The sequence below is a fragment of the Palaemon carinicauda genome, chromosome 45 (assembly GCF_036898095.1).
Source record: "Palaemon carinicauda isolate YSFRI2023 chromosome 45, ASM3689809v2, whole genome shotgun sequence".
Taxonomy (NCBI): Eukaryota; Metazoa; Arthropoda; class Malacostraca; order Decapoda; family Palaemonidae; genus Palaemon; species Palaemon carinicauda.
In genome coordinates, this window is record NC_090769.1 from 29,328,850 (window position 1) to 29,356,173 (window position 27,324).

General features: G+C 42.1%; 1 protein-coding gene across 5 annotated transcripts in view; it reads right to left on the reverse strand.

Annotated features, from left to right (window-relative positions):
* The window catches only part of LOC137634617 (protein FAM133-like), a 153,317-nt gene that overhangs the window by 54,053 nt on the left and 71,940 nt on the right, over positions 1-27,324 (reverse strand). For all 5 annotated transcript variants that reach the window (XM_068367086.1, XM_068367085.1, XM_068367084.1 and 2 more), the window contains 3 exons: positions 22,351-22,443; positions 14,968-15,057; positions 7,696-7,794 (listed from right to left, as the gene is read on the reverse strand). In XM_068367086.1, coding sequence (XP_068223187.1) covers positions 7,696-7,794; positions 14,968-15,057; positions 22,351-22,443 — 282 coding nt within the window. The remainder of the gene's footprint in view (positions 1-7,695; positions 7,795-14,967; positions 15,058-22,350; positions 22,444-27,324) is intronic.

A 27,324-nucleotide genomic window follows, 5' to 3' on the forward strand; every position in this document is an offset into this window, starting at 1 on the left:
TTGTTCGGGGAATACCACGCTCCCTGCGGCTACGGTAGCGAGTTTAAGGGCCTCTAGATGTTTAAGATAGTGCCGCCTGAACACTGACGGGGATTTCCATCCGGTATATTTAGTAAGATCTGCAAAGTTCATGTGATGGAAAAAATTTATTGAGGTTGCTACCGCCGGTATGTCATGGACGTGAGGGAAAGACTCAGGATTAGCCTGTTTGATAAAATACAAAATCTGTTGCCTGATCCCTTTTAAAGTTATAGTCCCTCCCTGCTCTCAAACAAACAAGGGCCCTGAGGTCTTATGGGAAGTCCTTGATAGAAAGGACTTTAGAGTGGTGACAGGACACAGGGAAAGATCCTGAGGGAGCGGGATAATTTTCCAGGAGGACCATCTGTTCTGAGGGTCTTCATTTTTGGCCAAGAAGACTTTGTCTGGGGAGAGGAGAACTTCTCCTGATGGAAGGAACTCAATGTGGCCTGGATCTCTTGACAAGGCAGCTAATTCCGAAATTCTAGCGCTGGATGCTAAACTCATAAAAAATAGTTTTTTTCTGAGCAGAGGTATTTACTCACACGAGTCGTTGATGGTTTCTGATGCCAATTTAAGAACATCATTGAGAAACCAGGAAACCGAGCTAGGACGAATGGATGGTTTCAGTCTGGCACAGGCTCTTGGAATTGAAGCTAGCAATGAGTCTGTTAGATCTATATTAAACCCGACCAGGAAAATTTTCTTCAAGGCAGACTTGATGGTAGTAATAGTGTTAGCTGCCAAACCTGACTCAAACAAGGTTCTGAAAAAGGTAACCGTTAGGTTTAATATCATAAAGACATCATTAGAATCCTTCAAAAACTTTGCTAGTTTTTTTACTGCTGAGTCATATTGACGAAGAGTGGAGTCTCTCTTATCTGATTCTAAGAATATATTATTCTGGGGATCTATGTTAGCCCCTTTTTGGGCCGCAAACTTCATGAAGTCCATAAAGTTAGGGCGTTCTGAATGTTTGAGGAAGCGAACACAGTGCGCGTTTGTACTATTTGAGTCAAAGTCGGGTTGGGAATCTGGCGAGGGCGGAGACTCAGCTCCAGTAAAAGAGGAAACCAATTGCTCTTGGGCCAATTGGGGGCTACCAGGGCTACTTACCTTTGAAGGTTCGAAGTCTGTCCAGCACCTTCATCAATAGGTTCACCGGTGGGAAAAGATAAATCCTTTCCCAGGTGTTCCAGTTCTGAGACATGGCATCTGTGGCGTAAGCCCGAGGGTCCAGGTTGGGGGCCACATAACATTTTAGTTTGTGGTTGGACTCCGTCGCGAAGAGATCTACCTGGAGGTCCGGGACCTGGGAGAGGATCCACCGAAACAATTTTCGATCTAGTGACCATTCTGACTCCAACGGGGTCGTCCTTGATAGTGCGTCTGCCACAACGTTCCGAACTACAGCCAGATGGACATCTGATAGGTGCCACTGGTTTGAGGTCGCTAGGGAAAAGATCGCTACCATCACGTGGTTGATGGTGCTTGACTTGGAGCCCCCTCTGTTTAGGCAACGGACTATGACTTCGTTGTCGAGAACTAGTCTCAGGTGTTGCTTCTTGGCCGGGGAAAGACGTTTTAAAGTTAGTAAGACCGCCATGGCTTCTAGGACATTTATATGGAACTGTTGGAACATTGTGGACCAAAGACCCTGAACCTTCCTGTGTTGGGAATAACCTCCCCAACCTGAGAGGGAGGCATCCGTGTGGATGACTATCTTTGGAGGAGGGTACTGTAACGGAACTGATTTCGATAGGCTCTTGGTGGTTGTCCATGGGAGAAGCCTCTTCCGAAGAATGGGAGGAAGACGGGTCTTCTTGTCTCAAAATTTGTTGTTCACTCTGGAGCGCCAAACCCGGTTTATGTCCTTCAGTTTCGCTTTCAGTAGAAGGTCTGTCACTGAAGCGAATTGTAGGGATCCTAGGATCTTTTCTTGATTCCTTCTGGATGTTATCTTTTCCCTGAGAAAGCGTTTGGTATTCTTCGCAATCTCTATTCTCTTGGATCTGGGAAGACATAGGGTGTGAGACCGTAGGTCCCACTGTAATCCCAGCCACTGAAACTTGGTTTCCGGAGTTAGGCGGGACTTCTTGAAATTGATTTGGAATCCCAAAGACTGAAGATACTGAATCACTTTGTTTGTCGCTCTGAGACAATCCTTGACGTTGTCTGACCAGATTAGCCAGTCGTCCAGATATGCGACGACTTGGACCCCTTGGGTTCGAAGTTCTTGAATTACTGATTCCGCCAGTTTCGTGAAAATTCTGGGCGCGATGTTGAGCCCGAAAGGCATCACTTTGAACGTGTAAGCCTCGTTGCCTAGTCTGAATCGTAGGAATGGGCGGAAATGTCTCGCTATTGGAACGTGATAGTAAGCATCGGTAAGATCGATGGAGGTGGTGACGGCCCCACGGGGAAGTAAGGTCCGTACCTGCGAGACGGTAAGCATGTGAAACTTGTCGCATTGAATGAACAAGTTTAGCCAGGAAAGATCTAGGATGACTCTTCGGTTGTCTGAGTCTTTCTTCGGGACGCTGAATAAGCGACCTTGAAACTTCAGATGCTTTGTTTCTTTGATTGCATTCTTCTGCAATAGATCTTGGGTAAACAGAGTCAGATCCGGTGTCGGGAGTTGATGGAATTTGGTCGGTGGAGGAGGCCCTCTTATCCAACTCCACCCCAGGCCCTTGGAAATTATGCTGAAGGCCCAAGGACTGAACCTCCAGCGACTCCTGAACGCATAAAGTCTCCCTCCTACCTGAAGATTCTCAGTAGGTGGAGGATTTTCCACCACGGCCTCCGCGTGATCCCTTTCCACGGGAGAAATATCTCCCCTTGCCTCTGTTCTGAAAGGAACCTCTTGATCCATGGCCCCTGCCTCGCTGGTATCCTTGAGAGGCACCCCGGAACTCATAGGTAAGGTTGTAAGCCGGTGAGGTGAATGTACTTGAAGCCATCTGGCTTTTAGGGACGAGAACATATTCCTCTTGGGGCTGAGGTTTGGAGGTGGAGGGTTGGATAGTCTGAGCAACCGGGATCAGTTGGACTACCTGGAGAGGTTGGCGGAACTGGGGAGAACTGCTATTCTGCTGGCGGAACTGTGCAGAACTATAAGGACGTAGCCTTTTCCTGCCCCGGGATTGAACGTTTGACTGTTCGAATTTCCGTTTGGGAGTGAGACCCCAACGGACCTTGAGGCTCTGGTTAACCCTGGCAGCTTCGCTCAACACCGAATTGACCATGTCCTCCGGGAACAGGTCCGGACCCCTAGCGGAGGCTTTAATGAGCTTATTCCGCTCATGGCGGATAGTAGCCTGACAAAACATGCCTACGGCAACGTCTTTTGGCTACCAAGAAGTCATAGCAATCCGATAACAAGGATTGTAAGGTGGCCTTTGTCAAGACCTTAAAGACGTGTTCCTCCTCAAAGTTGAGGGAAAGCATCTCTGACATAGTCGAGATGTTTAGGCTCCTGCCAAATCTAGACCGGGACTCGAACTCGAGTCGAATCAAGGTTTCGGGAAGTCTTGGACGACGTTCGCTAAATTGCGTTGACGCACAATCAGCGGATAATTTGTCAGAGGTAAAGGTTGACTGGATGTTAAGCCAACATTCGTTATCTGATGGGAGCAGAAGAGATGTAGGGTCTGTCTCCCGAAGCTGGGGCAAAGGTTTGTCTTCGGCCACTGCCTGAAGAGCTAAGTCCACCATTTTGGTGACGCAAGGAGTAGGGGTTTGCTCGTCCACAAGAAACATAGTGTACGTGCTCTTGTGGGGAGTTAGCATGGTGTTCGTGCAACCCCACTCGTTCAGGGTTCTAACCCAAACAGACTGAGCCTGTTCTTTTGGGAAGATAACGGTCTCCTTAGGGACCTTATCCAGCCGGACAAGAGCTTCTTCTGTCAGCCGGGGAAGGGGAATTGAAGGCCGGGAGGGAAGAACTCTCAGTCTTCGATGGGCTGGGTTCCAAAGCCTTCAATAGTCAACATCCCGTCAGTGAAAGGGGAGTGGAGCGCCATTTTCCACGGGTTATTTTTAGTGAAAGGCGGGAGTTTTGAGGCGTCCGGGATGAGGAACTGCTGTTGTTGAGGCAGTCCTCCTTCTAAAGTGTCCAGTCTGTTGGTAACGGCAGATAGCATCGTGCTAATCTGAGTCATCATATTAGTGAGAGCCACCGGGTCGAAGTTTGCCGGGGCAACTGAGGAAGTTGGCTGCACTCCCGGGTCCTGAGAGGTAGAGGAGGTGCTAGCTGAGTCACTTGGGGCTCCGGGGAGGGAAGCCTTTTTTGACTTGGTCATTTTGGGTAGTTTAGGATTCTTTGCGAGTCCTAACTAAGGGTCTCTTCTGAGACTTAACCTTGGGAAGAACCGGGTGTGATCTTGGGATAGATTCACGGTTCGCATCAAAACCTAGAAAGGAAGAAGTATCAGATGACGAAGAAAAAGAGGGGCTAAAAAGAGGGATCTTAGCGCCGGACCCACCTGCCTCACCTACCTCCTTACCTGGGTCCGGTTCGTCTAAAACCATAGGTTCTAAATCTAAATTTAGAGCTGCAACATTGTCCTCAATGGGGTCGGGGTCGTCACCGAGGTCAGTACCCTGATCAAGAGCAAGGCCAAGGGTTGCTGCAATGTAGGCAATAATAGGGGCTGCCACTCCTTTAGGTACTGCTGCAAAAGATTTCGCGTTGGGATAAATCAGGTTGCAGTATTCTTCAGAAAAAACGTAAGGCTGCTTGGCCTTGACGTTACGGGCGAAGCCGCCTACCCAAACTTTCAAGGTGGCTCTTGCTGTGTTCTTAGCTGCTTGAGAACTCTGAAAGAGCAGGGATATGGTTAGCAAACCCGGGAGACGGAGCTCGAGAGAAATAATAACCAAAGGTTCATTATACAAAGCAAGATGAATGCAAGTAGAAAAACGACCTATAGAGGACTCACTGATTCCGAAGAGAGGGTGGTGACAAGGTCGTAACAGACAAGGCCGTTGTCGGGGTGCCAAACTATAAGGTCATCCATTTGGACCCCGCAGTTGGCGTGAGATCTACAGACCTCATGACCACAGGGCTGTTGAAGGACGGCCGCGCAGGCTGTCATCTGACAGCGGACCACCTGTAAAAAGGAATAGTCTATGAACACCTAATTAATGATCTCTAGAAGGGACCCCGGAGTGTCCGGACCTTGAAATTAAAGCAAAATGCATAGTCTTAGACTAAACATGCAGAGAACCTTAGACTATTCCAAGAGGAACCCGGAAGAGCCGGGGATGAGAAAAGGATGTATAAAAAAGGGATTGAATAGAATTAAATAACAGTCCCGGGGACCGGGAATAGCAGTAGAATATTACTACACTAAAATATAGTTTTTTATTAACTATTTTCAGTATTGTACTTACAGTATTTATGCTTCTTTATTAAATATTACATAAGTGAACATACCCGTAGCCTACGTGTACGGTGAGTTGTCAAATGTATGTGGTCGAGTTGTCTGAACAAAACAAAAACTTACAGTACAGCTATGCTGTCACTGTACAGTAATATACAGTACACTACTATGTAATATCAGTGAGTTTTATACTGTAGTACAGCACAGTATTATGTAGTAGACAGGAACAACAGTGTTCTGTTATACTATACTTTACAGGAGTGTATGATGACTATGTAATGGTGAATGCAGTGATAGTGAAGGTAATGGGATTAGGCATAGTAAGGATGAACAGAAGGGTGAGAGGAAAAATGAGAAGAAAGGTAAAAGTAGTGTGAAGAAAGAACAGAAGAAAGGTCAGGATGAGAGTGAGGATGATCTTGATGGGTGAAAGTGGTAAGAAAAAGGGTAAAACTGGAATGAATAAGGATAAGTATTTGAGTTTGAAAATATAAATACTCAACTTTCCAGAGGCAGAAGATGCTGGAGAATGCACGTTAAATCCTCGAAAATAGCGATCTAGAACACTAGATAAGTAGGGAGATAATCGTGCGAAAGCGCTACTGAAATAGGAATGAGCGCCATCTTGGAGCCCTGTAATAGTAGGGGAGGAAGGGTAACCTTGATAACGGCTCCCCTTCAATTTCACCACTCTTCCCCATCAGAGCGAAAACGCTATTCAGGGTGAAGATTGCCTTGTGTCGCATCAAGATATACATCCCCTGATATTATGCGATATCCTTAAGAAAAATTTTAAGGATATTTGCGCCAGGAGTTAGAATTCTGGAGACCTATGGTCAATTCTCTAGAGTATCACTGTAGCCAAATATCCCTTAGAAAGCTGTATATAGGAAGCTCCCATCAGGACGACATGGCTTGAGCCCAAAAATATATTTTTCGCTTTGTTTCAAAATCCATTAAATGAGCAAGAAACCAACAAGAAGGGAGTAGGCAGTGAAGATAATGGTGAGAATGAATTTGGGGAATCATGTAAGACAGTGTTTAAGAGAGAGGTACCTTGGTGTGAAAGATTTAATGCACATAGCAGTAGGGATGTATATGACTTTTTTTAGGGTATATGAAAGGTTTAGTCAGGCTAAGTATGGTGATAGCAAGAGAGTTTGGCCTAGGGAGTTAGAAGAATATTTGACAGGGTATTTGCTGACGATGTATGGTGTGATAATGAGTGTAGGGACTGTTGAGTATGAAAGTGGGAAAAAGAGAATAGTTGAGCAGGTAAAACGCATGAAAGGGAGTATTAGGTATATGCCCCCCCCCTCCCCCCACCACCACCTATCCTTCTCCCATCATTCCTTGTTAGCACCCGTGAACGTTCGGACGTGTTTTTCGTAACTCTGTGTTGTTTTGTGTTTTTGATGATGTCCGACGTTTTAGAGATCCCTGCTCCCAAGTTGAGTATTATATTTGTCTGTTTGGGATTTCTAGGTGGCGACACACGTTCATAAGGTGAATTGTTTGTAAGTCAAATCTTGTTAAATTTTGGCCGAGGGTAAGCCTAACCAGGATCCCATGCCTATAATTTCCGCCTACAAAAGTCAACAAATAGTCAGGTTTCACATTATTATTATTAATTGTTCAGCTACAACCCTAGTTGGAAAAGCAGGATGCTATAAGCCTGAGGGCTCCAACAGGAAAAATAGCCCTGTGAGGAAAGGAAATAAGGAAATTACAAGAGAAGTAATGAACCATTAAAACATAATATTTTAAGAACAGTAACAACATTAAAATATATCTTTCAGATATAAACTATAAAAACTTATAAAAGCAAGAGGAAGAGAAATAAGAATAGTGTGCCCAAGTGTACCCTCAAGCAAGAGAACTCTACCCTATGACAGTGAAAGATATTAGATTACCACAATTGTCATTTTGCTTACTGTATTAAATGATATATTGTTTTATTACTGTATGTCTTTATCTTATCTTTGTTATTTCAGTTGAATTTGTGTTTGTATTTCTAAATGTATGTTAAGTTAAGGACCTTCTGTATAGTATTGCTAGTTCTTAGCCATATCCCTTCAATCATAGATGCATTACTTTTTATCCATTCCTTTTAGTCTCTCCTTACTTAGCTGTTCAACATCTTAAAGGTACCTAACTAAAATGTTTACCTCTCATTTCTAAACACATCCTATGAATGAAACCTATGGGAATCTGGAAATAGGACATAATTCTCTTATTGAACATAATAATAATCTCTGAATTCTTAAGAGTTAAATGTCAGACATACCCTTTCCTTGCTAACAGCATGTTTAGGCTTTACTTTTGTTTTTCTAGGAGACTTTCGCCGCTTATTGATATATTCATTTTTTTCTTCGTCAGAGGAATCCTGAAAAATGAGAGAAATCAATTTTGAAAGTAATTCGTATTTTTCCTAGCTATGCAAACCTAAGTCCTTTATAAGTATGGATGTATTCAGTGGTTATTCAAATTATAAACTAGGTAGTTAACGACAGGTGGTAAGCCCACCCACTCGCTTGACAAGACTCCTCACTTTTGATCTTTGGCTCAGACTGAGAAGGGTGACTGAGATAGGTGGGTATGAAGTCCCCTAGAACTAAACTTAATAGTTCTTTTTCTTTCCTGGAAATGTCAGTCTTATTATTCTCATACGGGAGCAAAAGAGATGACTCCAGCAACCTCCTATTAGTCCATCATAGGGAGTAGGAGGTTGATAGTGCCTGGCGCACCTTCTACGAGGACCTCGTCTATGACGCTCAATGAATGTTACATCATCTGCTGCAGATGGAGGAAATACTCTTGGAAAAGGGGAAAAAAGTTTATGCGACCTTTCCCAGCCTTGAACCTGAAAAGAAGATTCATCTGAAAAATAGGCACCTTGTTGTTCCAAAGACCACGGAAAGTTTGGAGCAGGACGAACATCAGGCAAGGTACATACGTGAGGGTGGCTAAGTAAAGCAACGAGTTTGTTATTTGAATAGCCAATGGTTGTTGAGCTATGTGAATCAGCTTGGTGGTGGTTATAAGCCAAAGCTTCCTGATAACAGACCGAAGTTAACGGTTGAACATGACCACGAGGAGTTCCACTCTCATATGAGCCTGAACATGCATAATCGTGTGATAAGGGGACATAGCCATCACACGTTAAAATGGCAGCGCATGTAGTAATATCATCACGTGTGAGCACAGCAGTGTAAACAGACTAGTTGGCCCGAACATTCCACGGAGGAATATCATCCCTCATAGGAATGGCGGCATGTTAAGCGACGTTATTACACGTGGGTATAGCGGAGCTTACAGACTTCTTTGTCTGAACATATATACGAGCTGATCCCTCTATGAACAAAATGTGTGGGACTAATAAAGGCTTTGAAGTTATAACTGATTCCTAGCGGTTGACTTGGAAGGAGAGAACACAATACGTCTAGAGCAACTGGGCTTGGACAAAGTCGTGGTTATGGACAGACGAAGCAGTCCGACCAACCTCAAAATATCGTAATGGGGAGGTTCTAGGACAATTCCACAAAACTTTTAAAGAGGAGAGATGTGCTGAGGACCTCTAGGGGAATGAGGCATGCCTGCCTATGAGAACGATCTGGAGAATGATAAAAGGGATCCTCCAACAAGGATGCTTCCGTGCGAGGAGAAATAGCAGTCTCAACTCTAGAGTTCCACAAACGTAACAGGGAGAGACTTTTGATGCTTTGATTGGAGATACCTCCAAAAGCTAAATGTCTTCTTTGACAAAATCTGTCACATAAGGCTCACCACTCAAAATACTTACAGGAGATGAGAGAGATCTATGCATTACAGAACAATCACAGACCAAGAATACTGGGATCGGATCCGCCTTGGAAAGCAAAGCGGCCATAACCAAAGGATCTGTGGCGAGCATCGACTCATGCACATTCTTAATACTAAAGACATTAATAAAAGTCATCAATTAATAAATTACGACAGTCGTTCTCTGTGACCAGGGATCAGGAGGCTCCACACACGAAGGAGCAAGGTAGGGGATAACTTTCAATACAAATACAGTACGAGTTTACGTTTCTTACCATAGCTGGAAGACGAGGAGGAAGAAGAACAATCTCTTGAGGCTCTTTCCTTTCATCGAGAACGATACCTCTCCCACTGGGAGGACGGTCACTCCCTACAATACTCACATGGAGATTCCACGTAACATCTTTTGCCACAGCATGAGGAGCAAAAGGGATGCAGATCGTCAACTCAACTCGTGAAGGTGCCGCAAGGGTGCCCATCATGGCCGGGGCACAATCGCATGACACTAGAAGAACTAGCCATAATTCAGCACACTTGTTATTGCACAAATAATGAAAGCACAACTTGTTACAATGATATACAAAAAGACACAAAGCACTCAGCACTATATAAGGGAAAGCCAGTGCGGACAAGTTGAGTCGTGATTGTAGAAGAGGAGGGGATGCTTCCTCATAACACAACGACCAGAAGATGACCAAGGTAAGCCATGAAGCAGCGCATTATGCTGCCATACAGTGGTGTTGCCTAGCACCGTATTGTAATGCAATAAAACCCCTTTTTCTTTTTTATTGTCATAGAAAACTGAATTAGGAACATCAGAAGTTCAAATTTGCCGCAAATCTTTCTATGTTGAACAGGCCAACTTAAGACTTTATTCTTAGTTTATATATGACAGATCTATTTTACCATTGTTACTGATCTTAAAATGTTTTATTTATTTCTACACAGATACAAACTTCTGAGTAATTCAGACTCAGATGTTTATCGGACATCGAACAAATTAAACAAAAAAGGGGACCTCTCCTCTCTACGTTCCTCCCAGCCTGACAAGGGACTCAACCGAGTTCAGCTGGTACTGCTAGGGTGCTACAGCCCACCCTCCCCCATTATCCACCACAGATGAAGCTTCATAACGGTGAATCCCCTACTGCTGCTACCTCCGCGGTCATCCAAGACACCGGAGGAAGCAGCAGGGCCCACCAGAACTGCGTCACAATTACTCTCCATTCATTCCTATTTCTAGCACGCTCTCTTGCCTCTCTCACATCTATCCTCCTATCACCCAGACCTTTCTTCACTCCATCCCTCCACCCAAACCTTGGCCTTCCTCTTGTACTTCTCCATTCAACTCTTGCATTCATCACCTTCTTTAGCAGACAGCCATTTTCCACTCTCTCAACATGGCCAAACCACCTCAACACATTCATATCCACTCTAGCTGCTAACTCATTTCTTACACCCGTTCTCACCCTCACTACTTCGTTCCTAACCCTATCTACTCGAGATACACCAGCCATACTCCTTAGACACTTCATCTCAAACACATTCAATTTCTGATTCTCTGTCACTTTCATTCCCCACAACTCCCATCCATACAGCACACGCAGTTGGTACAATCACTTTCTCATACAGAACTCTCTTTACATTCATGCCCAACCCTCTATATTTTACTACTCCTTAACTGGCCCCCACACTTTGCATCCTTCATTCACTCTCTGACATACATTTGCTTCAACTCCACCATTTGCTGCAACAACAGACCCCAAGTACTTAAACTGATCCACCTCCTCAAGTAACTCTCCATTCAACATGACATTCAACCTCGCACCACCTTCCCCTTCCCGTACATCTCATAACCTTACTCTTACCCACATTAACTCTCAACTTCATTCTCTCACACACCCTTCCAAATTCTGTCACTAATCGGCCAAGCTTGTCTTCCGCGTCTGCAACCAGTACAGTATCATCCGCAAACAACTGATTTACCTCCCATTCATGGTCATTCTCGTCTACCAGTTTCAATCCCCGTCCAAGCACTCGAGCATTCACCTCTCTCACCACTCCATCAACATACAAGTTAAACAACCACGGCGACATCACACATCCCTGTCTCAGTCACACTCTTACAGGAAAATAATCGCTCACTTCATTTCCTATCCTAACACATGCTTTACTACCTTTGTAGAAACTTTTCACTGCTTGCAACAACCTTCCACCAACTCCATATAACCTCATTACATTCCACATTGCTTCCCTACCAACTCTATCATACGCTTTCTCCAGATCCATAAACGCAACATACACCTCCTTACCTTTTGCTAAATATTTCTCGCATATCTGCCTAACTGTAAAAATCTGATTCATACAACCCCTACCTCTTCTAAAACCACCCTGTATTTCTAAGATTGCATTCTCTGTTTTATCCTTATTCCTATTAATCAGTACTCTACCATACACTTTTCCAACTACACCCAACAAACTAATACCCCTTGAATTACAATACTCATGCACATCTCCCTTACCCTTATATAGTGGTACAATACAAGCACAAACCCAATCTACTGGTACCATTGACAACACAAAACACATATTAAACAATCTCACCAACCATTCATGTACAGTCACACCCCAGTCCTTCAACATCTCAGCTCTCACACCATCCATACCAGATGCTTTTCTTACTCTCGTTTCATCTAGTGCTCTCCTCACTTCATCTATTGTAATCTCTCTCTCATTCTCATCTCCCATCACTGGCACCTCAACACCTGCAACAGCAATTATATCTGCCTCCCTATTATTCTCAACATTCAGTAAACTTACAAAATATTCCTCCCACCTTTTCCTTGCCTCCTCTCCTTTTAACAACCTTCCATTTCCATCTTTCACTGACTCTTCAATTCTTGAACCAGCCTTCCTTACTCTCTTCACTTCTTTCCAAAACTACTACTTATTCTCTTCATATGAATGACCCAATCCCTGACCCCACCTCAGGTCAGCTGCCCTCTTTGCCTCACCTACCTTGCACTTTACTCCCAAATTTTTCTCTCTATATCTTTCATACTTCTCTACACTATTACTCTGCAGCCATTCTTCAAAATCCCTCTTTTTCTCTTCCACTTTTACCTTCACTCCTTCATTCCACCATTCACTGCCCTTCCTCATGCTGCCTCCAACAAACTTCTTGCCACACACATCACTTGCAATCCCAACAAAATTTTCTTTTACTAACTTCCACTCCTCCTCTAAATTACCAGTTTCTCTTACTTTCACTTCGTCATAAGCTATTTTCAACCTTTCTCGATATTTACTTTTTACCCCCGGTTTTATTAGCTCTTCAACCCTCACTAGCTCCCTTTTACGTCCACTACTCTACTCCCCCATTCTTTTGCTACATCTAATTTTCCTTCCACCAAAAAATGATCAGACATACCATTAGCCATACTCCTAAACACATGCACGTCTTTCAATCTTCCAAACATTCTTTTAGTTATCAACACATAATCCATTAACACCCTTTCTACCACTTGCCACTCTTACCCATGTATACTTGTTTTTATCTTTCTTTTTGAAAAAGCTACAACTCATCACCATCTCTTGCTCAACACACACATCTACTAGTCTTTCACCACTCTCATTTTCACCTGGTACGCCATACTTCCCAATGACACCTTCTACCTCTCCAGTGCTCACTCTAGCATTCAAGTCATCCATGACTACTACATAATTCCTTCTACACACCTAGTTAATTCATTCCAGAACTCATTCCTCTCTTCTTCACTTTTCTCACAACCTGGCCCATACGCACTGACAAAAGCCCAACATTCCCTACCCAACCTAACCCTTACCCACAGTAACCTAGATGATATCTCCTTTCTTTCCACTACTTTACCTGTCATCCATTCACTCAGCAATAAAGCCACACCTCCTCTTGCTCTTCCCCTTCCAATTACAGACACTCTACCAGACATTTCACGAAACATCACTTCACCTTTCCCTTTTATCTTTGTTTCACACAAAGCCAATAAGGAAAGTAAACAAGGAAATAAATAAACCGGAGAGAAATTAATAATTAAAACAAAATACTTTAAGATCAGTAACATTAAAATATCTGATATAAATTATAAAAACTTGAAAAAATAAAAGGAAGATAATTATAATAGAACAGCATGCCAGAGTGTACCCTCAAGTAAGAGAACTAACTCAAGACAGTGGAGGACATTGGTACTGAGGCTATGTCACTACCCAAGAATAGAGAGCAATGGTTTGATTTTGGGGTGTCCTTCTCCTAGAGCTCCTTACCATAGCCAAAGAGTCCCTTCTATCCTTACCAAGAGGAAATTAACCACAGAAAAATTAGTGCAATAGTTAACCCCTGGAGCGAAGAAGAATTGTTTTTCAATGTCACTGCTGTCAGGTGGGTCAGGTGGATGAGGTCAGAGGAGAATGTGTAAAGAATAGACCAGATTATTTGGTGTATGTGTCGGCAAAGGAAAAAAGAGCTGTAACCAGAGAGAGGGAATCAATGTAGTACTGTCTGGCCAATCAAAGGACCCAATAACTCTCTAGCGGTAGTATCTCAACAGATGACTGGTGTCCTGGCCAACCTACAACTGTAACTACAATAAACATGCAGCAAGAGGATTGACCTCAAGCAAAGGATCTCCTACTTCGCTATGGAAGGCAAAAGAATCTACGTTGTCGGGAAAGACCTGGTGAAACACTGCTGTCATCCTTCATCATCTCTTCCTGTAAAAAAATTGACGACAAAGGAGCAGGAAGGGGAATTTCAGAAGTTGGAATGGGAGATCTAGATGTTTTGCTCACTTTTGAAGCTGAAGATGTTGAAGAGCGAACCTATTGAAGTTTCTTTTTCTTTCTGCCATGAAATGTCTCACATTGGGAGGGCAACCACTTCCTACATAACACAAGGAGAGACTGACGTGCACTGATGTCCTCTACACACTGGACACTAAGGATGTGGATGAACATTCAAAAGACTCATGCATGTTCCACAATGACATCTATCCACACCAGGACAAGTTCTTATCCACACAACCTTGCTTTGCACTCATACGGAGATGAGAAAAATAGTTAACACAAAGAAGAAAAACTTCAAAGGCCAGATGTAACAATACACGCCTTAATAGGACGACGGCTAGAGTTGGAATGGGTTGCCCAGTGCAAGTTGGCACCTGTTCACCCTACGCACTGGCGGAAAGTGGCTGCTATATTGGCTGACAGATCCTTAATAATTCATCAACGGCCATCTCCAGCTTGTGCCAAAGTAAAGTCCAATTAAATGAAAAAGGTTTCTTTTGCATAGGAAAGAGAATATCTTTTTATTTAATTTTACAATATTGATATTTCTTTCACTTTGTAAAATTCAATTTACTTATAATTTGATTAATTGGTAAACTGTGGTTATGAACAGTTAGAAAGGCAACTAATGTTTACAGAACAGTAATACAATATACCACAGTAGGTGTACAGCCAGTACTACCCTTCTACAGGAATAAAGTATTAAAGGTTCTGTGCAATGCCTACTTAGTTGCGCCTTTTACTTTTTATCCAATCCTTTTTATCTCTCCTTACCTAGGTGTTCAACTTCTTAAAATTACCTTACCAAAATTTCTACCTCTCATTTCAGAAATATAACTGAATGAGACATGGGAATCTAGAAGTGACAAACTTCTCTTGTTGAACTAATAAATATTACAGAAATGATCACTCGACTCCCAAAGTTGAATGTCATGCATACCTCTTCAGATGTTTGAGCAGGTTGTTTTTTCTTGGGATTCTTCTGTACGTTACTGGTAACTTCATAATCTTCATCATCATCAGAGCAATCCTGGAGAATAGAGAAAAATCAATTATTTTGTTTCATTTGGGAAGAGTAATTTTTGCTAAATAGGATAAATAGTACTAAAACTACTCACTAAAATGTTTGGAGACAAAATGGCTCTTAAATTGGGTTGTCATTTAACATTGTTTATTCTGAGATTCATGTAGTGATACCTCTGGATACGAAAGTTTCTGCTTACGAAAAATTCAGGATACAAAAAGCGATTCGAAGATTTTTATGCCCCAGTATACGAATAAAATTTCAGGATACGAAAACCTTACGAGATCCCAACTTGTCGCCGAGAGTAATTTTAAAAAGCGCGCGCCGCCAGACTTTGAACTTGGGTAGACTCACTTACAGCCTCCCGCTCACCCATTGGTTATCTCCCTACTCAGATGCTAGCCGACGCCATAAGATCCTGCTTTCCTATTGGTCGGCAACTATCCCAGCTTGCTTACGCACGGGCGTTCATCTCTCTCTCTCTCTTTTCGTTCCGACCGCGGTATCATTAACAGACATTGTGTGCTTTCGCTTGTTTGACGTAGTGTTAAATACAGTTCATTCGTACGCCACGTGTTATCGTTGTTAAACATTCGTTACTGTGCACTGTACTGTATTAGTGTTTACTATACATAGTACTGTATATAACGTACTTAGTGTTTTATATTACGTATTACTGTAGCCATGGGTCCCAAGAATGTTGCCGAAGGAAAGAAGACGACGACGATGCTCTCGATGGAGACGAAACTTGAAATCGTAAAAAAGTATAAGTCTGGTATGCGTTTAAGTGCGATCGTCAAGGAGTACGGCCGGAATACGTCTACGATAGGCACCATCCTGAAGCAGAAGGCGGCCATCAAAGAAGCGGCACCTTCTAAGGGCGTCACTATTTTCTCCAACAAGAGAACCCACATGCATGACGAGATGGAGAGGCTGCTTCTTGTGTGGATCAAAGACAGAGATCTCAGGAGACACCATCACTGAGACTACAATTTGCCATAAGGCCACCGCCATTTTCGGTGATCTCGTGCGTTCTCAGGCCGAAGATGGGGCAGGAGAAGGGACATCCCAGCAGGAACCCCAAGAGTTCAAGGCTTCTCGGGGGTGGTTCGAGAAATTCAAGAAAAGGACTGGCATTCATTCAGTGGTACGGCATGGGGAGGCAGCCAGCTCGGACATGAAGGCCGCTGAAGCCTTTGTTAAAACGTTCGACGAGTTGACTGCAGGAAGGCTACAGTTCGCAGCAAGTTTTCAATTGCGACGAAACTGGGCTTTACTGGAAGAAAATGCCTCGTCGGACGTTCATCACGGCGGAGGAGAAGAGGCTACCTGGACATAAGCCCATGAAGGACAGGCTTACCCTTGCTTTTTGTGCAAACGCCAATGGGGACTGCAAGATAAAGCCCCTGCTGGTGTACCATTCTGAAAATCCCCGAGCCTTCAAAGCCCACAAAGTCATCAAGGAGAACCTTCCCGTGATGTGGAGGGCGAATGCTAAAGCCTGGGTAACGAGGCAACTTTTCATTGATTGGGTGAATGTCTGCTTCGGTCCGACTGTCCGAAAATATTTGGAAGAAAAGCGCCTCCCTATGAAATGTCTGCTGGTGTTGGACAATGCTCCAGCTCACCCTCCTGGCCTCGAGGAATATCTTCTGGCCGAGTATTCCTTCATAAAGGTCCTGTATCTACCGCCTAACACCACCCCTCTCCTCCAGCCCATGGACCAGCAAGTTATTTCAAATTTTAAAAAATTGTACACGAAGCATCTCTTCCAGAGATGTTTCCAAGTCACAGAGAGTACAAACCTCACTCTGCGTGAATTCTGGAAGTTTCGAGGCGTACCCTGAACTCATCTTGGAGGAAGCTGTGGCCTGATGCTGTCTCTGCACGAGACTTTGAGGGGTTCGGGAAGCCTGGAGGCGAAGCCGAGATCGTTGACGATCCTGAACCCATTCAGCAGTCTGAGGTGGCTGACATCGTACATCTTGGTACGTCCATGGGGCTGGAAGTTAGCGCCGAGGATATAGAAGAACTTATCGAGGAGCACCACGAGGAGTTGACGACGAACGACCTGAAGGAGTTGGAGACGATGCAAATGAGTGTTGTTCAAGAGCAGTTCTCTAGCGGTGATGAGGATGTTACACCTTTGAAAACGGCAGACATTAAGGAAATTCTCGCATGTTTCCATAAAATGGCAGACTACGTCGAAAAGGAACATCCAGAAAACGTTTATACCAACCGTGCGCTTCAGCACTGCAATGACGTTTGCCTAACGCATTTTAGAAATGTGTTGAAAAGTAGGCAGAAACAAGCTTCAATGGATAGTTTCTTATTAAAGAGGCCAGCGGTATTAGTAGGCCAAGACGAAGGTGAAAGTGAAGAAAAGAAACAGAAAAGAGGAAGTGATGAAGAATTAGAAGGTGAAAGTAAAGAAAAGAAACAGAAAAAGTGATGAAAAAGTAGAAGAAATTTAGAAAATATGAAAAACGTAAAGTTATAAAAAAGCAAAAAAAAAAATACAATTTTAAGTTTTATGTTACCGTTAAGTGTTAAAGTAATTTTTTCTTTCATTTTATAGTTTTCCATACGTAATGTTAAGTGTTAATTATTTCTGCCATTTTTTTTATTTCGTAAAGTTTAAGTGTTAATGTGTTAAGTGTGTAAATTACTGTACGTAGTCTGTCACTTGTTACGTTTTCTGCCTTATGCCATCCTCCTCTGCCGCGACTTCGCTATCGGACATCGTCTCAATCAAAAGGTAAGTTTCAACTTTTTTGTTACACTAATTAACTGTAACCTTTTTTTCCGGGTATCAATCCTTAATTTAGGTGTATGTACAGGTAACAATACACCTTCACTGATCCAAATGCTTTACATACAGTACCGTAACTTTTATACAGTAGTAAAGAAAACGGACCGTTTTCATAGGGCTTGGAGGGGATAACTAGGCTATAACTACATTATTGAATAATCTCATGGTGGTTTCTCGAATGGATTAGGCTGTTTTTAACGGTTGGGTTAATTATTGAATGATAGAAATTGCTGCATTGCATGTTTATTACTACAGTTTAGCGTGTTTAGGAAAGAAAAGGTGTCTTTTCGTAAGGCTTGGAACGGATTAGGCTACACTGTATTTACATGTAAAACGCGACTCAGGATACGAAAAAATCAGGATACGAAACCGTATCCTGAACGGATTACTTTCGTATCTTGAGGCATCACTGTATTTTACAATTCCAGATTCCGTTGTTATTAGAAATATGTCCATACTACATCATGTATAATCAGGTAATTAAATTTTGTAGGCTTTTAAGTAGAATATTTAAAGTGTTTTGGAACTAAGTACTATTTCAACCTATGACAGAGAGAGAGGACTACTATTTGCCATTTAATTACCATCGTTTGGCTTAATGTATACCTGATCTCTTGCATAAGGATACACTCAGCCAGACTACATTTTGTTTTCCTTTTTTTTTTTTTTAAATATAATGGGCAGGCATAATTGAAGGGACAAGTATGCCTGGTGGTTTATCAGGAAGTAGCATCTCCCTATCTGTTACTTATTTTCCTCTATGGTATTTCCTCTCCTTCCTTCAGTTGAAGAGGCTATCATATATCGTAGTAAACCATGCACGGTGTGTGGGCTCAAACATGTTGACCAATTCTATCCAACATTTTGTCTTTAGACTGTAGGTTCATTTTATTTTCTCTGTATACAGTCAAGGACATAACTAATTCGGAATTAATTTGTACTTTTCCTAACAATACAAATCTAGAGCTATTTAAAGGGATATTAATTTCAACAAAGCTGAAAAAAGAGCCATGAGACTTTTAGTGGAGGATAATCCCCCGACCAGCTAGTTAGCGAGAGGGGTAGGGGTAGCTGGCTACCCGACTCACTCACACATCTGGGCTGAGCTCCCACTTTGCTTGAGGGCAGGATTTCTTGGGGGACAGGTGCGGGCGGGCCAATCTGTATAAATAGCTCCAGGTTTATATCATTAAGAAAAATACAAATTACATCTGAATTTGTCATTTTTTCCATCACACTATACAAACCTTCGCTATTTGTAGGGATAACTTAACCCTTAGGAGGGTGAAAGTCCTTAATAACTGGCTTTTGGCACTGATCTACGGATTTCTCCCTACGATATTAGATTGTAACTGGTAGGAACCCTTGCACCTCACAAAATATCGTGCTATGTATAACTAGCAGCCTCTGCAAGCTGTGTGCTTGTGATACAAGCAATGTGACTAGTCTAGGTAAAGAGTTCTCCGAGTTATAGGAACCTTTGAGAATACTATAGACTTTACTTAATCCTCCTTTGCAAGAGGTATTGGGCATGCAACAAGTATCATTTCTAACCAGGTTTCACAAAGGAAATGGTTCTACATGCAAAGAGCGGAGGTCAGCTTTGTAGAGTACTATAGGTGTTGTTACCCCCACAGGATACCTGAAGAACGTCTCCATTTTCCTGTGGGTCACGTCTTGCAGGAAGTGGGCGGTGAAAGTCAAATATACACATCTGCTGATAAGGAATGGGATGCGATACCCTACAGTACACAGATCACTGAGATTATCCAGGGATCTGCCTCGAACTGCATCCATCTCCACCAGCCAGGTTGCAGGCCAAAACAGGTTCGTCCTAGACTTCATAATGCCTCCTCTGTTAGACAAAGGAAGGAGATGAAATGACGAACCAGCCCGAAGGGAGCTTGAGGAGCAAGCACCCCGAGATATAACCTTCTTCCTTGCTGCTGACAACCCTTTAGACAAGGGCATGACCGAACTGGTCGAAGGAGGTTTCAGGGTCCCAAATACTTGGTCCAGGACCGTGTCTCTACCTTCAGGAGGAGCTATTTTTTGGTTAGACAAACCATTGAAAACCCTCATGCAGGTAAGGACTGGTTAGATGGCAGATTCCTATTCCCATCGCTTCGGTTTGGACTGGAACTTTTGACTTGCCCTGGGAAAATTGTTACCATCTGAATCCAGGAATTCATCCACTTCCAAGCTATCATCCCTAGAAGCCCGGAGTGGGTCAGAGTCATCAACATGAAGGATATTCTGAGAGGGGCCCAGTACAGGGGAGTCTCTAGCCCTCGCCTTCTTGAGGGCATCATGCACCTTTGAGTTTTAGGGACAGTCTTGATGTCCTTAGGCTTCCTACGGCACAGCAAATACTCCTCCAGTAAGGATTTTGTTGGAGATTGCTGCTCTTTAGGAACCTGAACCTCTTTAGCCTGATGTTCTTTCTCCTACGTACATGGTTTGGAGGGATGACGTAGTTCGGGTGGAACTACCTCAATAGGAGAGAGCCTGAACAAAGGTACGAGAACGATTTTACGAGGAGAACCAATGTCTCTGCTCACCCTAGGGTGAAGGACGTCTGTATGTGGAGGGGTCTTACTTCTCCTCTACTTAACCGTAATGACTAGCGTTAGTTCCAAGGCATAAGGTCATGTACCAACACTGGGGCACATTTTGCATCCCTCATCGGTCGCCCAATGGGAGAAAGGGGCGGCACTGAAACTGGTTTCTGAATTGGAACCGAAAGCTTCTTAGGGTCAGAAGGCAAAAAAAAAAAAAAAAAAAAAAAAAAAAAAAAAAAAAAAAAAAAAAAAATTCTCCAATTGCATGACCGGCGTAGAGGCAGCCCCAGGCCTCTGCTGAGAATATTCATCTATCGGTGAAAAGCGCTTATGCCTAGGAAGATCTGCCATGGCGACTGAGACCGCCTTGATGAGCCTGTCAAACAATGACGGCTGATTTACCACTGATGACAGGTTCGGGGTGTCCTTGGGAAGCCCTGGAGGTGGGGAAATCCACCTTGCATGCGACTGACACTATGAACTGGACAATTCCTGTTTTGGGTATTTCATGGGATTGGCTAAAGAGAATGTGCATGTAAGGACATGTCAAATAAGGCGTAGAATGTCAAAAATTGGAAATAATGACAATAGGCCAACTTTTACTCGTGAAAACAATGAACAATACTAATATGAATTATAATAGATATCTAAGATATGAAAAATGTAGAAATGATAGTTGAGAAAATAAGAAACAAAATTAGAAAAAATAAATCACGTATCGTCGTGTTTACATCTATTAGGGTTACAAATGTGATCAGAGATAATATATTGAGGAAATACCCTAAGATGTCTGTGAAATGCAAGTACTGTAAAAGATGTCAGAATTTTGAAATCTATAAAAAATTAAGGGGAAGATTTATATGGATAGGGACATTTTCAGGTAATTATTTATGGTAATTAGGTGTGACGGAATTTGACCAAAGCTCTCAACTACTTGCATGACTGGTGTTTTAGGTGGTGCTGTTTATGGGATTCAGAGGGGGAGTAAAGGAGGTGTGGCTCAAGGGAAGAGCGACACAGCTACGTCTTACGTTAGAGAATACTTTCTGTGTGATTTGAACGCATATGACATCATTGAAATACACTAAAATAGTCCTTACATAATCATGAATAATGACTAAAATCGCAAGTGTTTCAGTTGGTGGGATGCGATGTGAGGATCCCTACGACTCCAAGCGGGGGGTTTGAATAATGCCTCAGGTAGGGAGTGTTGCCACTGGCTAGAGTAAATGATGTGATTCTATATAGTAACATAAAACCAGACTAAAATTCCTCTTACACAATCAGGAATAAAGACTTAAATCACAAAGACTTTGCTGGTTGGCTGAAGAAAGGATGGTAATATCAGGGAGGGGAGGAGATTTTTAGTGATATACAACCATATTTTGTACTCTTTAGTAGGATATAAGAGTGATTTTAATTTCCATATGGTTTATATTTCTAAATTATGTATCTTGGACGTCATCCTCTGTAATACAGGGCAGGTTTAGATACCAAGCGATGTCATTGTAGCGAAGGGGTTAAAGGATGTGATGATGATAACAATAACAGTCTAATTTGGGTTTTATATTGGGACTACCTAATGGAAAATTTCATGCATTGCTAGTTGAGAGAGAGAGAGAGAAAAGAGAGAGAGAGAGAGAGAGAGAGAGAGAGAGAGAGAGAGAGAGAGAGAGAGAAATAGAAAATTATTGAAAGGCCAAGCAAACAAGCATGCAAATACCTTCCGCTCATATGAAAACTATCTACTGTACATTATAAACAATAAGGCATGTACAACCAAACTTATATTGAAGACATTCAGAACTGACAACAAAAGAAATAAAAACGGCTAATACTGATACTGTAGTTAACATTTATGAAACAATAGAAACACAGTGATAAAAATTATTATAGTAATCTACAAATACACAGCACTTCACATACCGAGTTCAGATCCATATATCCCTTTTCAGGAAGACGAGTGCTTGCTCTTTCGGGATTCTTTCGTACATTTGAACGCTCTTCTTTGGAGTTACCCTGAAAAAAAAGGAGAAAAAAAGGATTTGAGTATTCTAAAATTAGAATTATCTTTATTCATTACAGTATAAGCCAAGCTATAGCTCTAGTTTGATAAACAGAATGCTGTAAGCAATCAGTACAGAAAGTCAAGGTAAAAACATCCAATTTGCGAACTTTCAGATTTATGAACATATTACTGCAAGTAAAAAATATGTTCAAACTCCGTAAAGTTATAATATTGAAATTAGCACCACTCCTGGCTGGGTCCCGATGCAGCCACCGCAAAAAAATAAAAAAATCTATTTTTTGCTATTGTGATCGTCGTAAATGTTTGTGTATTACCTCCACTATATCTTTGGCTTATTACTGTAAATTACAATAACGATAACTACGGATGATGAGCAGATTACTAGTGGTAGTGCAATGAAGCGCAAGATTAGTGGCAATAGTGTTAGTAATGTGAAGAAATGGTAAGCCATTTCGATGGAAATGAAAATAACCATTACCAAGAAACCAGATAGCTGCGAGAAGGCAAATACAGTACCACATCAAACAAATGAAACAAAACAGGGGACCTCTCCTCTCTACGTCCCTCCCAGCCTGACAAGGGACTCAACCAAGTTCGGCTGGTACTGCTAGGGGTGCCAAGAGCCACCCTTCCTCGTTATCAACCACAGATGAAGCTTCATAACACTGAATCTCCAACTGCTGCTACCTCCGCGGTCATCCAAGGCACCGGAGGAAGCAGCAGGGCCTGCCGGAACTGCGTCACAATCGCTTGCCATTCATTCCTATTTCTAGCACGCTCTCTTGCCTCTCTCACATCTATCCTTCTATCCCAGAGCTTCCTTCACTCCATCCATCCACCCAAACCTTGGCCTTCCTCTTGTACTTCTCCCATCAACTCTTGCATTCATCACCTTCTTTAGCAGACAGCCATTTTCCATTCTCTCAACATGGCCAAATCACCTCAACACATTCATATCCACTCTAGCTGCTAACTCATTTCTTACACCCGTTCTCACCCTCACTACTTTGTTCCTAACCCTATCTACTCGAGATACACCAGCCATACTCCTTAGACACTTCATCTCAAACACATTCAATTTCTGTCTCCCATCAATTTCATTCCCCACAATTCCGATCCATACATCACAGTTGGTACAATCACTTTCTCAAACAGTAATCTCTTTACATTCATGCCCAACCCTCTATTTTTTACTACTCCCTTAACTGCCCCCAACACTTTGCATCCTTCATTCACTCTCTGATGTACATCTGCTTCCAATCCAACATTTGCAGCAACAACAGACCCCAAGTATTTAAACTGATCCACCTCCTCAAGTAACTCTCCATTCAACCTCGCACCACCTTCCCTTCTCGTACATCTCATAACCTTACTCTTACCCACATTAACTCAAACTTCCTTCTCTCACACACCCTTCCAAATTCTGTCACTAATCGGCCAAGGTTCTCTTCCGCATCTGCAACCAGTACAGTATCATCCGCAAACAAAAACTGATTTACCTCCCATGCATGGTCATTCTCGTCTACCAGTTTTAATCCTCGTCCAAGCACTCGAGCATTCACCTCTCTCACCACTCCATCAACATACAAGTTAAACAACCACAGCAACATCACACATCCCTGTCTCAGACCCACTCTCACCGGAAACCAATTGCTCACTTCATTTTTTACCCTAACACACGCCTTACTACCTTTGTAGAAACTTTTCACTGCTTGCAACAACCTTCCACCAACTCCATATAACCTCATCACATTCCACATTGCTTCCCTATCAACTCTATCATACGCTTTCTCCAGATCCATAAATACAACATACACCTTACCCTTTACTAAATATTTCTCGCATATCTGCCTAACTGTAAAAATCTGATTCATACAACTCCTACCTCTTCTAAAACCCCTCTGTACTTCTAAGATTGTATTCTGTTTTATCTTTAATCCTATTAATCAGTACTCTACCATACAATTTCCCAGCACACTCAACAAACTAATACCCTTGAATTACAACACTCATGCACATCTCCTTTACCCTTATATAGTGGTATAATACACACACAAACCCAATCGACTGGAACCATTGACAACACAAAACACACATTAAACAATCTCACCAACCATTCAAGTACAGTCACACCCCCCTCCTTCAACATCTCAGCTCTCACACCAGCCATACCAGATACTTTTCCTACTCTTGTTTCATCTAGTGCTCTCCTCACTTAAAATATTCCTCACACCTTTTCCTTGCCTCCACTCCTTTTAACAACCTTCCATTTCCATCTTTCACTGTCTCTTAAATTCTTGAACCAGCCTTCCTTACTCTCTTCACTTCTTTCCAAAACTACTACTTATTCTCTTCATATGAATGACCCAATCCCTGACCCCACATCAGGTCAGCTGCCCTCTTTGCCTCACTTACTTTACACTTTACTTCCACATTTTTCTCTCTATATCTTTCATACTTCTCTACACTATTACTCTGCAGCTATTCTTCTGAAGCCCTCTTTCTCTTCCACTTTTACCTTCATTCCACCATTCACTGCCCTTCCTCATGCTGCCTCCAACAAACTTCTTGCCACACACATCACTTGCAATCCAAACAAATTTTCTTTTACTAACTTCCCCCCCTCCTCTAAATTACCAGTTTCTCTTACTTTCACTTCGTCATATGCCATTTTCAACCTTTCTTGATATTTACTTTTTACCCCCGGTTTTATTAGCTCTTCAACCCTCACTAGCTCCCTTATACATCCGCCTACTCTATTCCCCTACTTTTGCTACAACTAATTTTCCTTCCAACAAAAAATGATCAGACATACCGTTAGCCATACCCCTAAACACGTGCACGTCTTTCAATCTTCTAAACATTCTTTTAGTTATCAACACACACTTCCATTTGCCATTGTTACTCATGTATACAGTACTTGTTTTTATCTTTCTTTTTGAAAAAGCTAGAATTTATCACCATCTTTTGCTCAACACACACATCTACCAGTCTCTCACCACTCTCATTTACACCTGGTACGCCATACTTCCTAAAGACACCTTCTACCTCTCCAGCGCCCACTCTAGCATTTAAGTCACCCATGACAACTACATAATTCCTTCCACCCACCTAGGTAATACATTCCCGAACTCATTCAGCTCTTCTTCACTTTTCTCACAACCTGGCCCATATGCACTGACCAAAGCCCAACATTCCCTACCCAACCTAACCCTTACTACATTAACCTAGATGATATCTCCTTCCATTCAACTACTTTATCTGTCAACCATTCACTCAGCAATAAAGCCACACCTTCTCTTGCTCTTTCCCTTTCAATCCCAGACACTCTACAAGACATTTCACCAAACATCACTTCACCTTTCCCTTTTATCTTTGTCTCACACAAAGCCAATATATCCATCATTCTATTCCTAAACATACTTCCAATCTCACATCTTTTACTCTATCGTACTACATCCACGCACATTTAAATACCCCAAAACTAGAGTGTGGGGAGCAGTCACTCTCCCTCCAACTCCACCTCTTTGATATCTCACAGGATTATAATACAGGAGAGGGGGTTCCCAGCCCCCTCGTCCCGTCCCGTCCCTTTTAGTCGCCTCTTACGACACTCAGGGATACATTGGCACTATTGTAATTGTTTTTATGCCCCCACGGCCACAAGGGGCAACATAAATTAAATAAAAGACAACTTTATATCATGCTCTTGCTAAACACGCAACATAACACTGCAACCACTGCTCTGTTCAAGTTTCATCACCGATCATAACGAACAAACGAACACATCTGCGTGTAAGTTAGCTTTTACAGCAACAGATATCTTGCCAAGTATGTTATGTAATTATAACATTATTAATTTTATCCTTTCTAATAATGCCTAAAGAAATATGAAGATTTAACGGGGAATTGAGAGAGAGAGAGAGAGAGAGAGAGAGAGAGAGAGAGAGAGAGAGAGAGAGAGAGAGAGAGAGAGAGAGAGAGAGAGAGAGAGAGAGAGAGAGAGAGAGAGAGAGAGAGAGAGAGAGAGAAAGAGAGAGAGAGAGAGAGAGAACGTATTATGATAAATAAGGTCTATAAACGAACTGTATGGATACTGTAACTATTGCATATTGGTGCTGATGTAATGTTCATTATGAAGAAATTTCAGATAAATTAAGAAAATTATTCGTACTGTATGTATGGGTAATCGCAATACAATAGCGTGACCTTGAGATTAGCTGATGCCTACCAAAAGTAGTTGTTGATTATTGAAATGCTCAAGAAATTGAAAAAATTGAATACAAACATGCTTTAATAAACCACAATAATGCCTAATGAAATATGATGGCTTAGTAATGAATGGCAAATTAAATACTGTATGAAGCTTTAAAAGTGAACTACCCAAATCGCACACACATACACAGAGCGAGAAGGTGTTTGGACGATAACTAATAATAATGGCTACAAACAAACTGTATGAAAACTCTGATACCTTACAACATATTGATGCTGATGCAGCATTCATCATGAAGATATTTCAAATAAATTAAGAAATTATATATACATTACGCCACTCGTATGTGTGCAACCTTTTGATACGGTAGCAAGACCTTCCGATCAGCTTATCATAACTAAAGGTAAACAAAATACTACTGTAAGTCTTGATGTTTAAAATTCTTTTGAAATTTAAAAATACAATACAAAAATTTTTTGTTAGAACATTTGATATTCTATTGAAAAACAAAATGGAATACTGACACAGTAAGAAAATAATGATAAAATATGATTGCCGAATCATGACGCATCTTAATAAATCTACGCCTTAGTCCCTATATCGGTCGTAAGTTCGACTACCTGTAATATTTGGATAATCCAGAAAAATGGAAAAT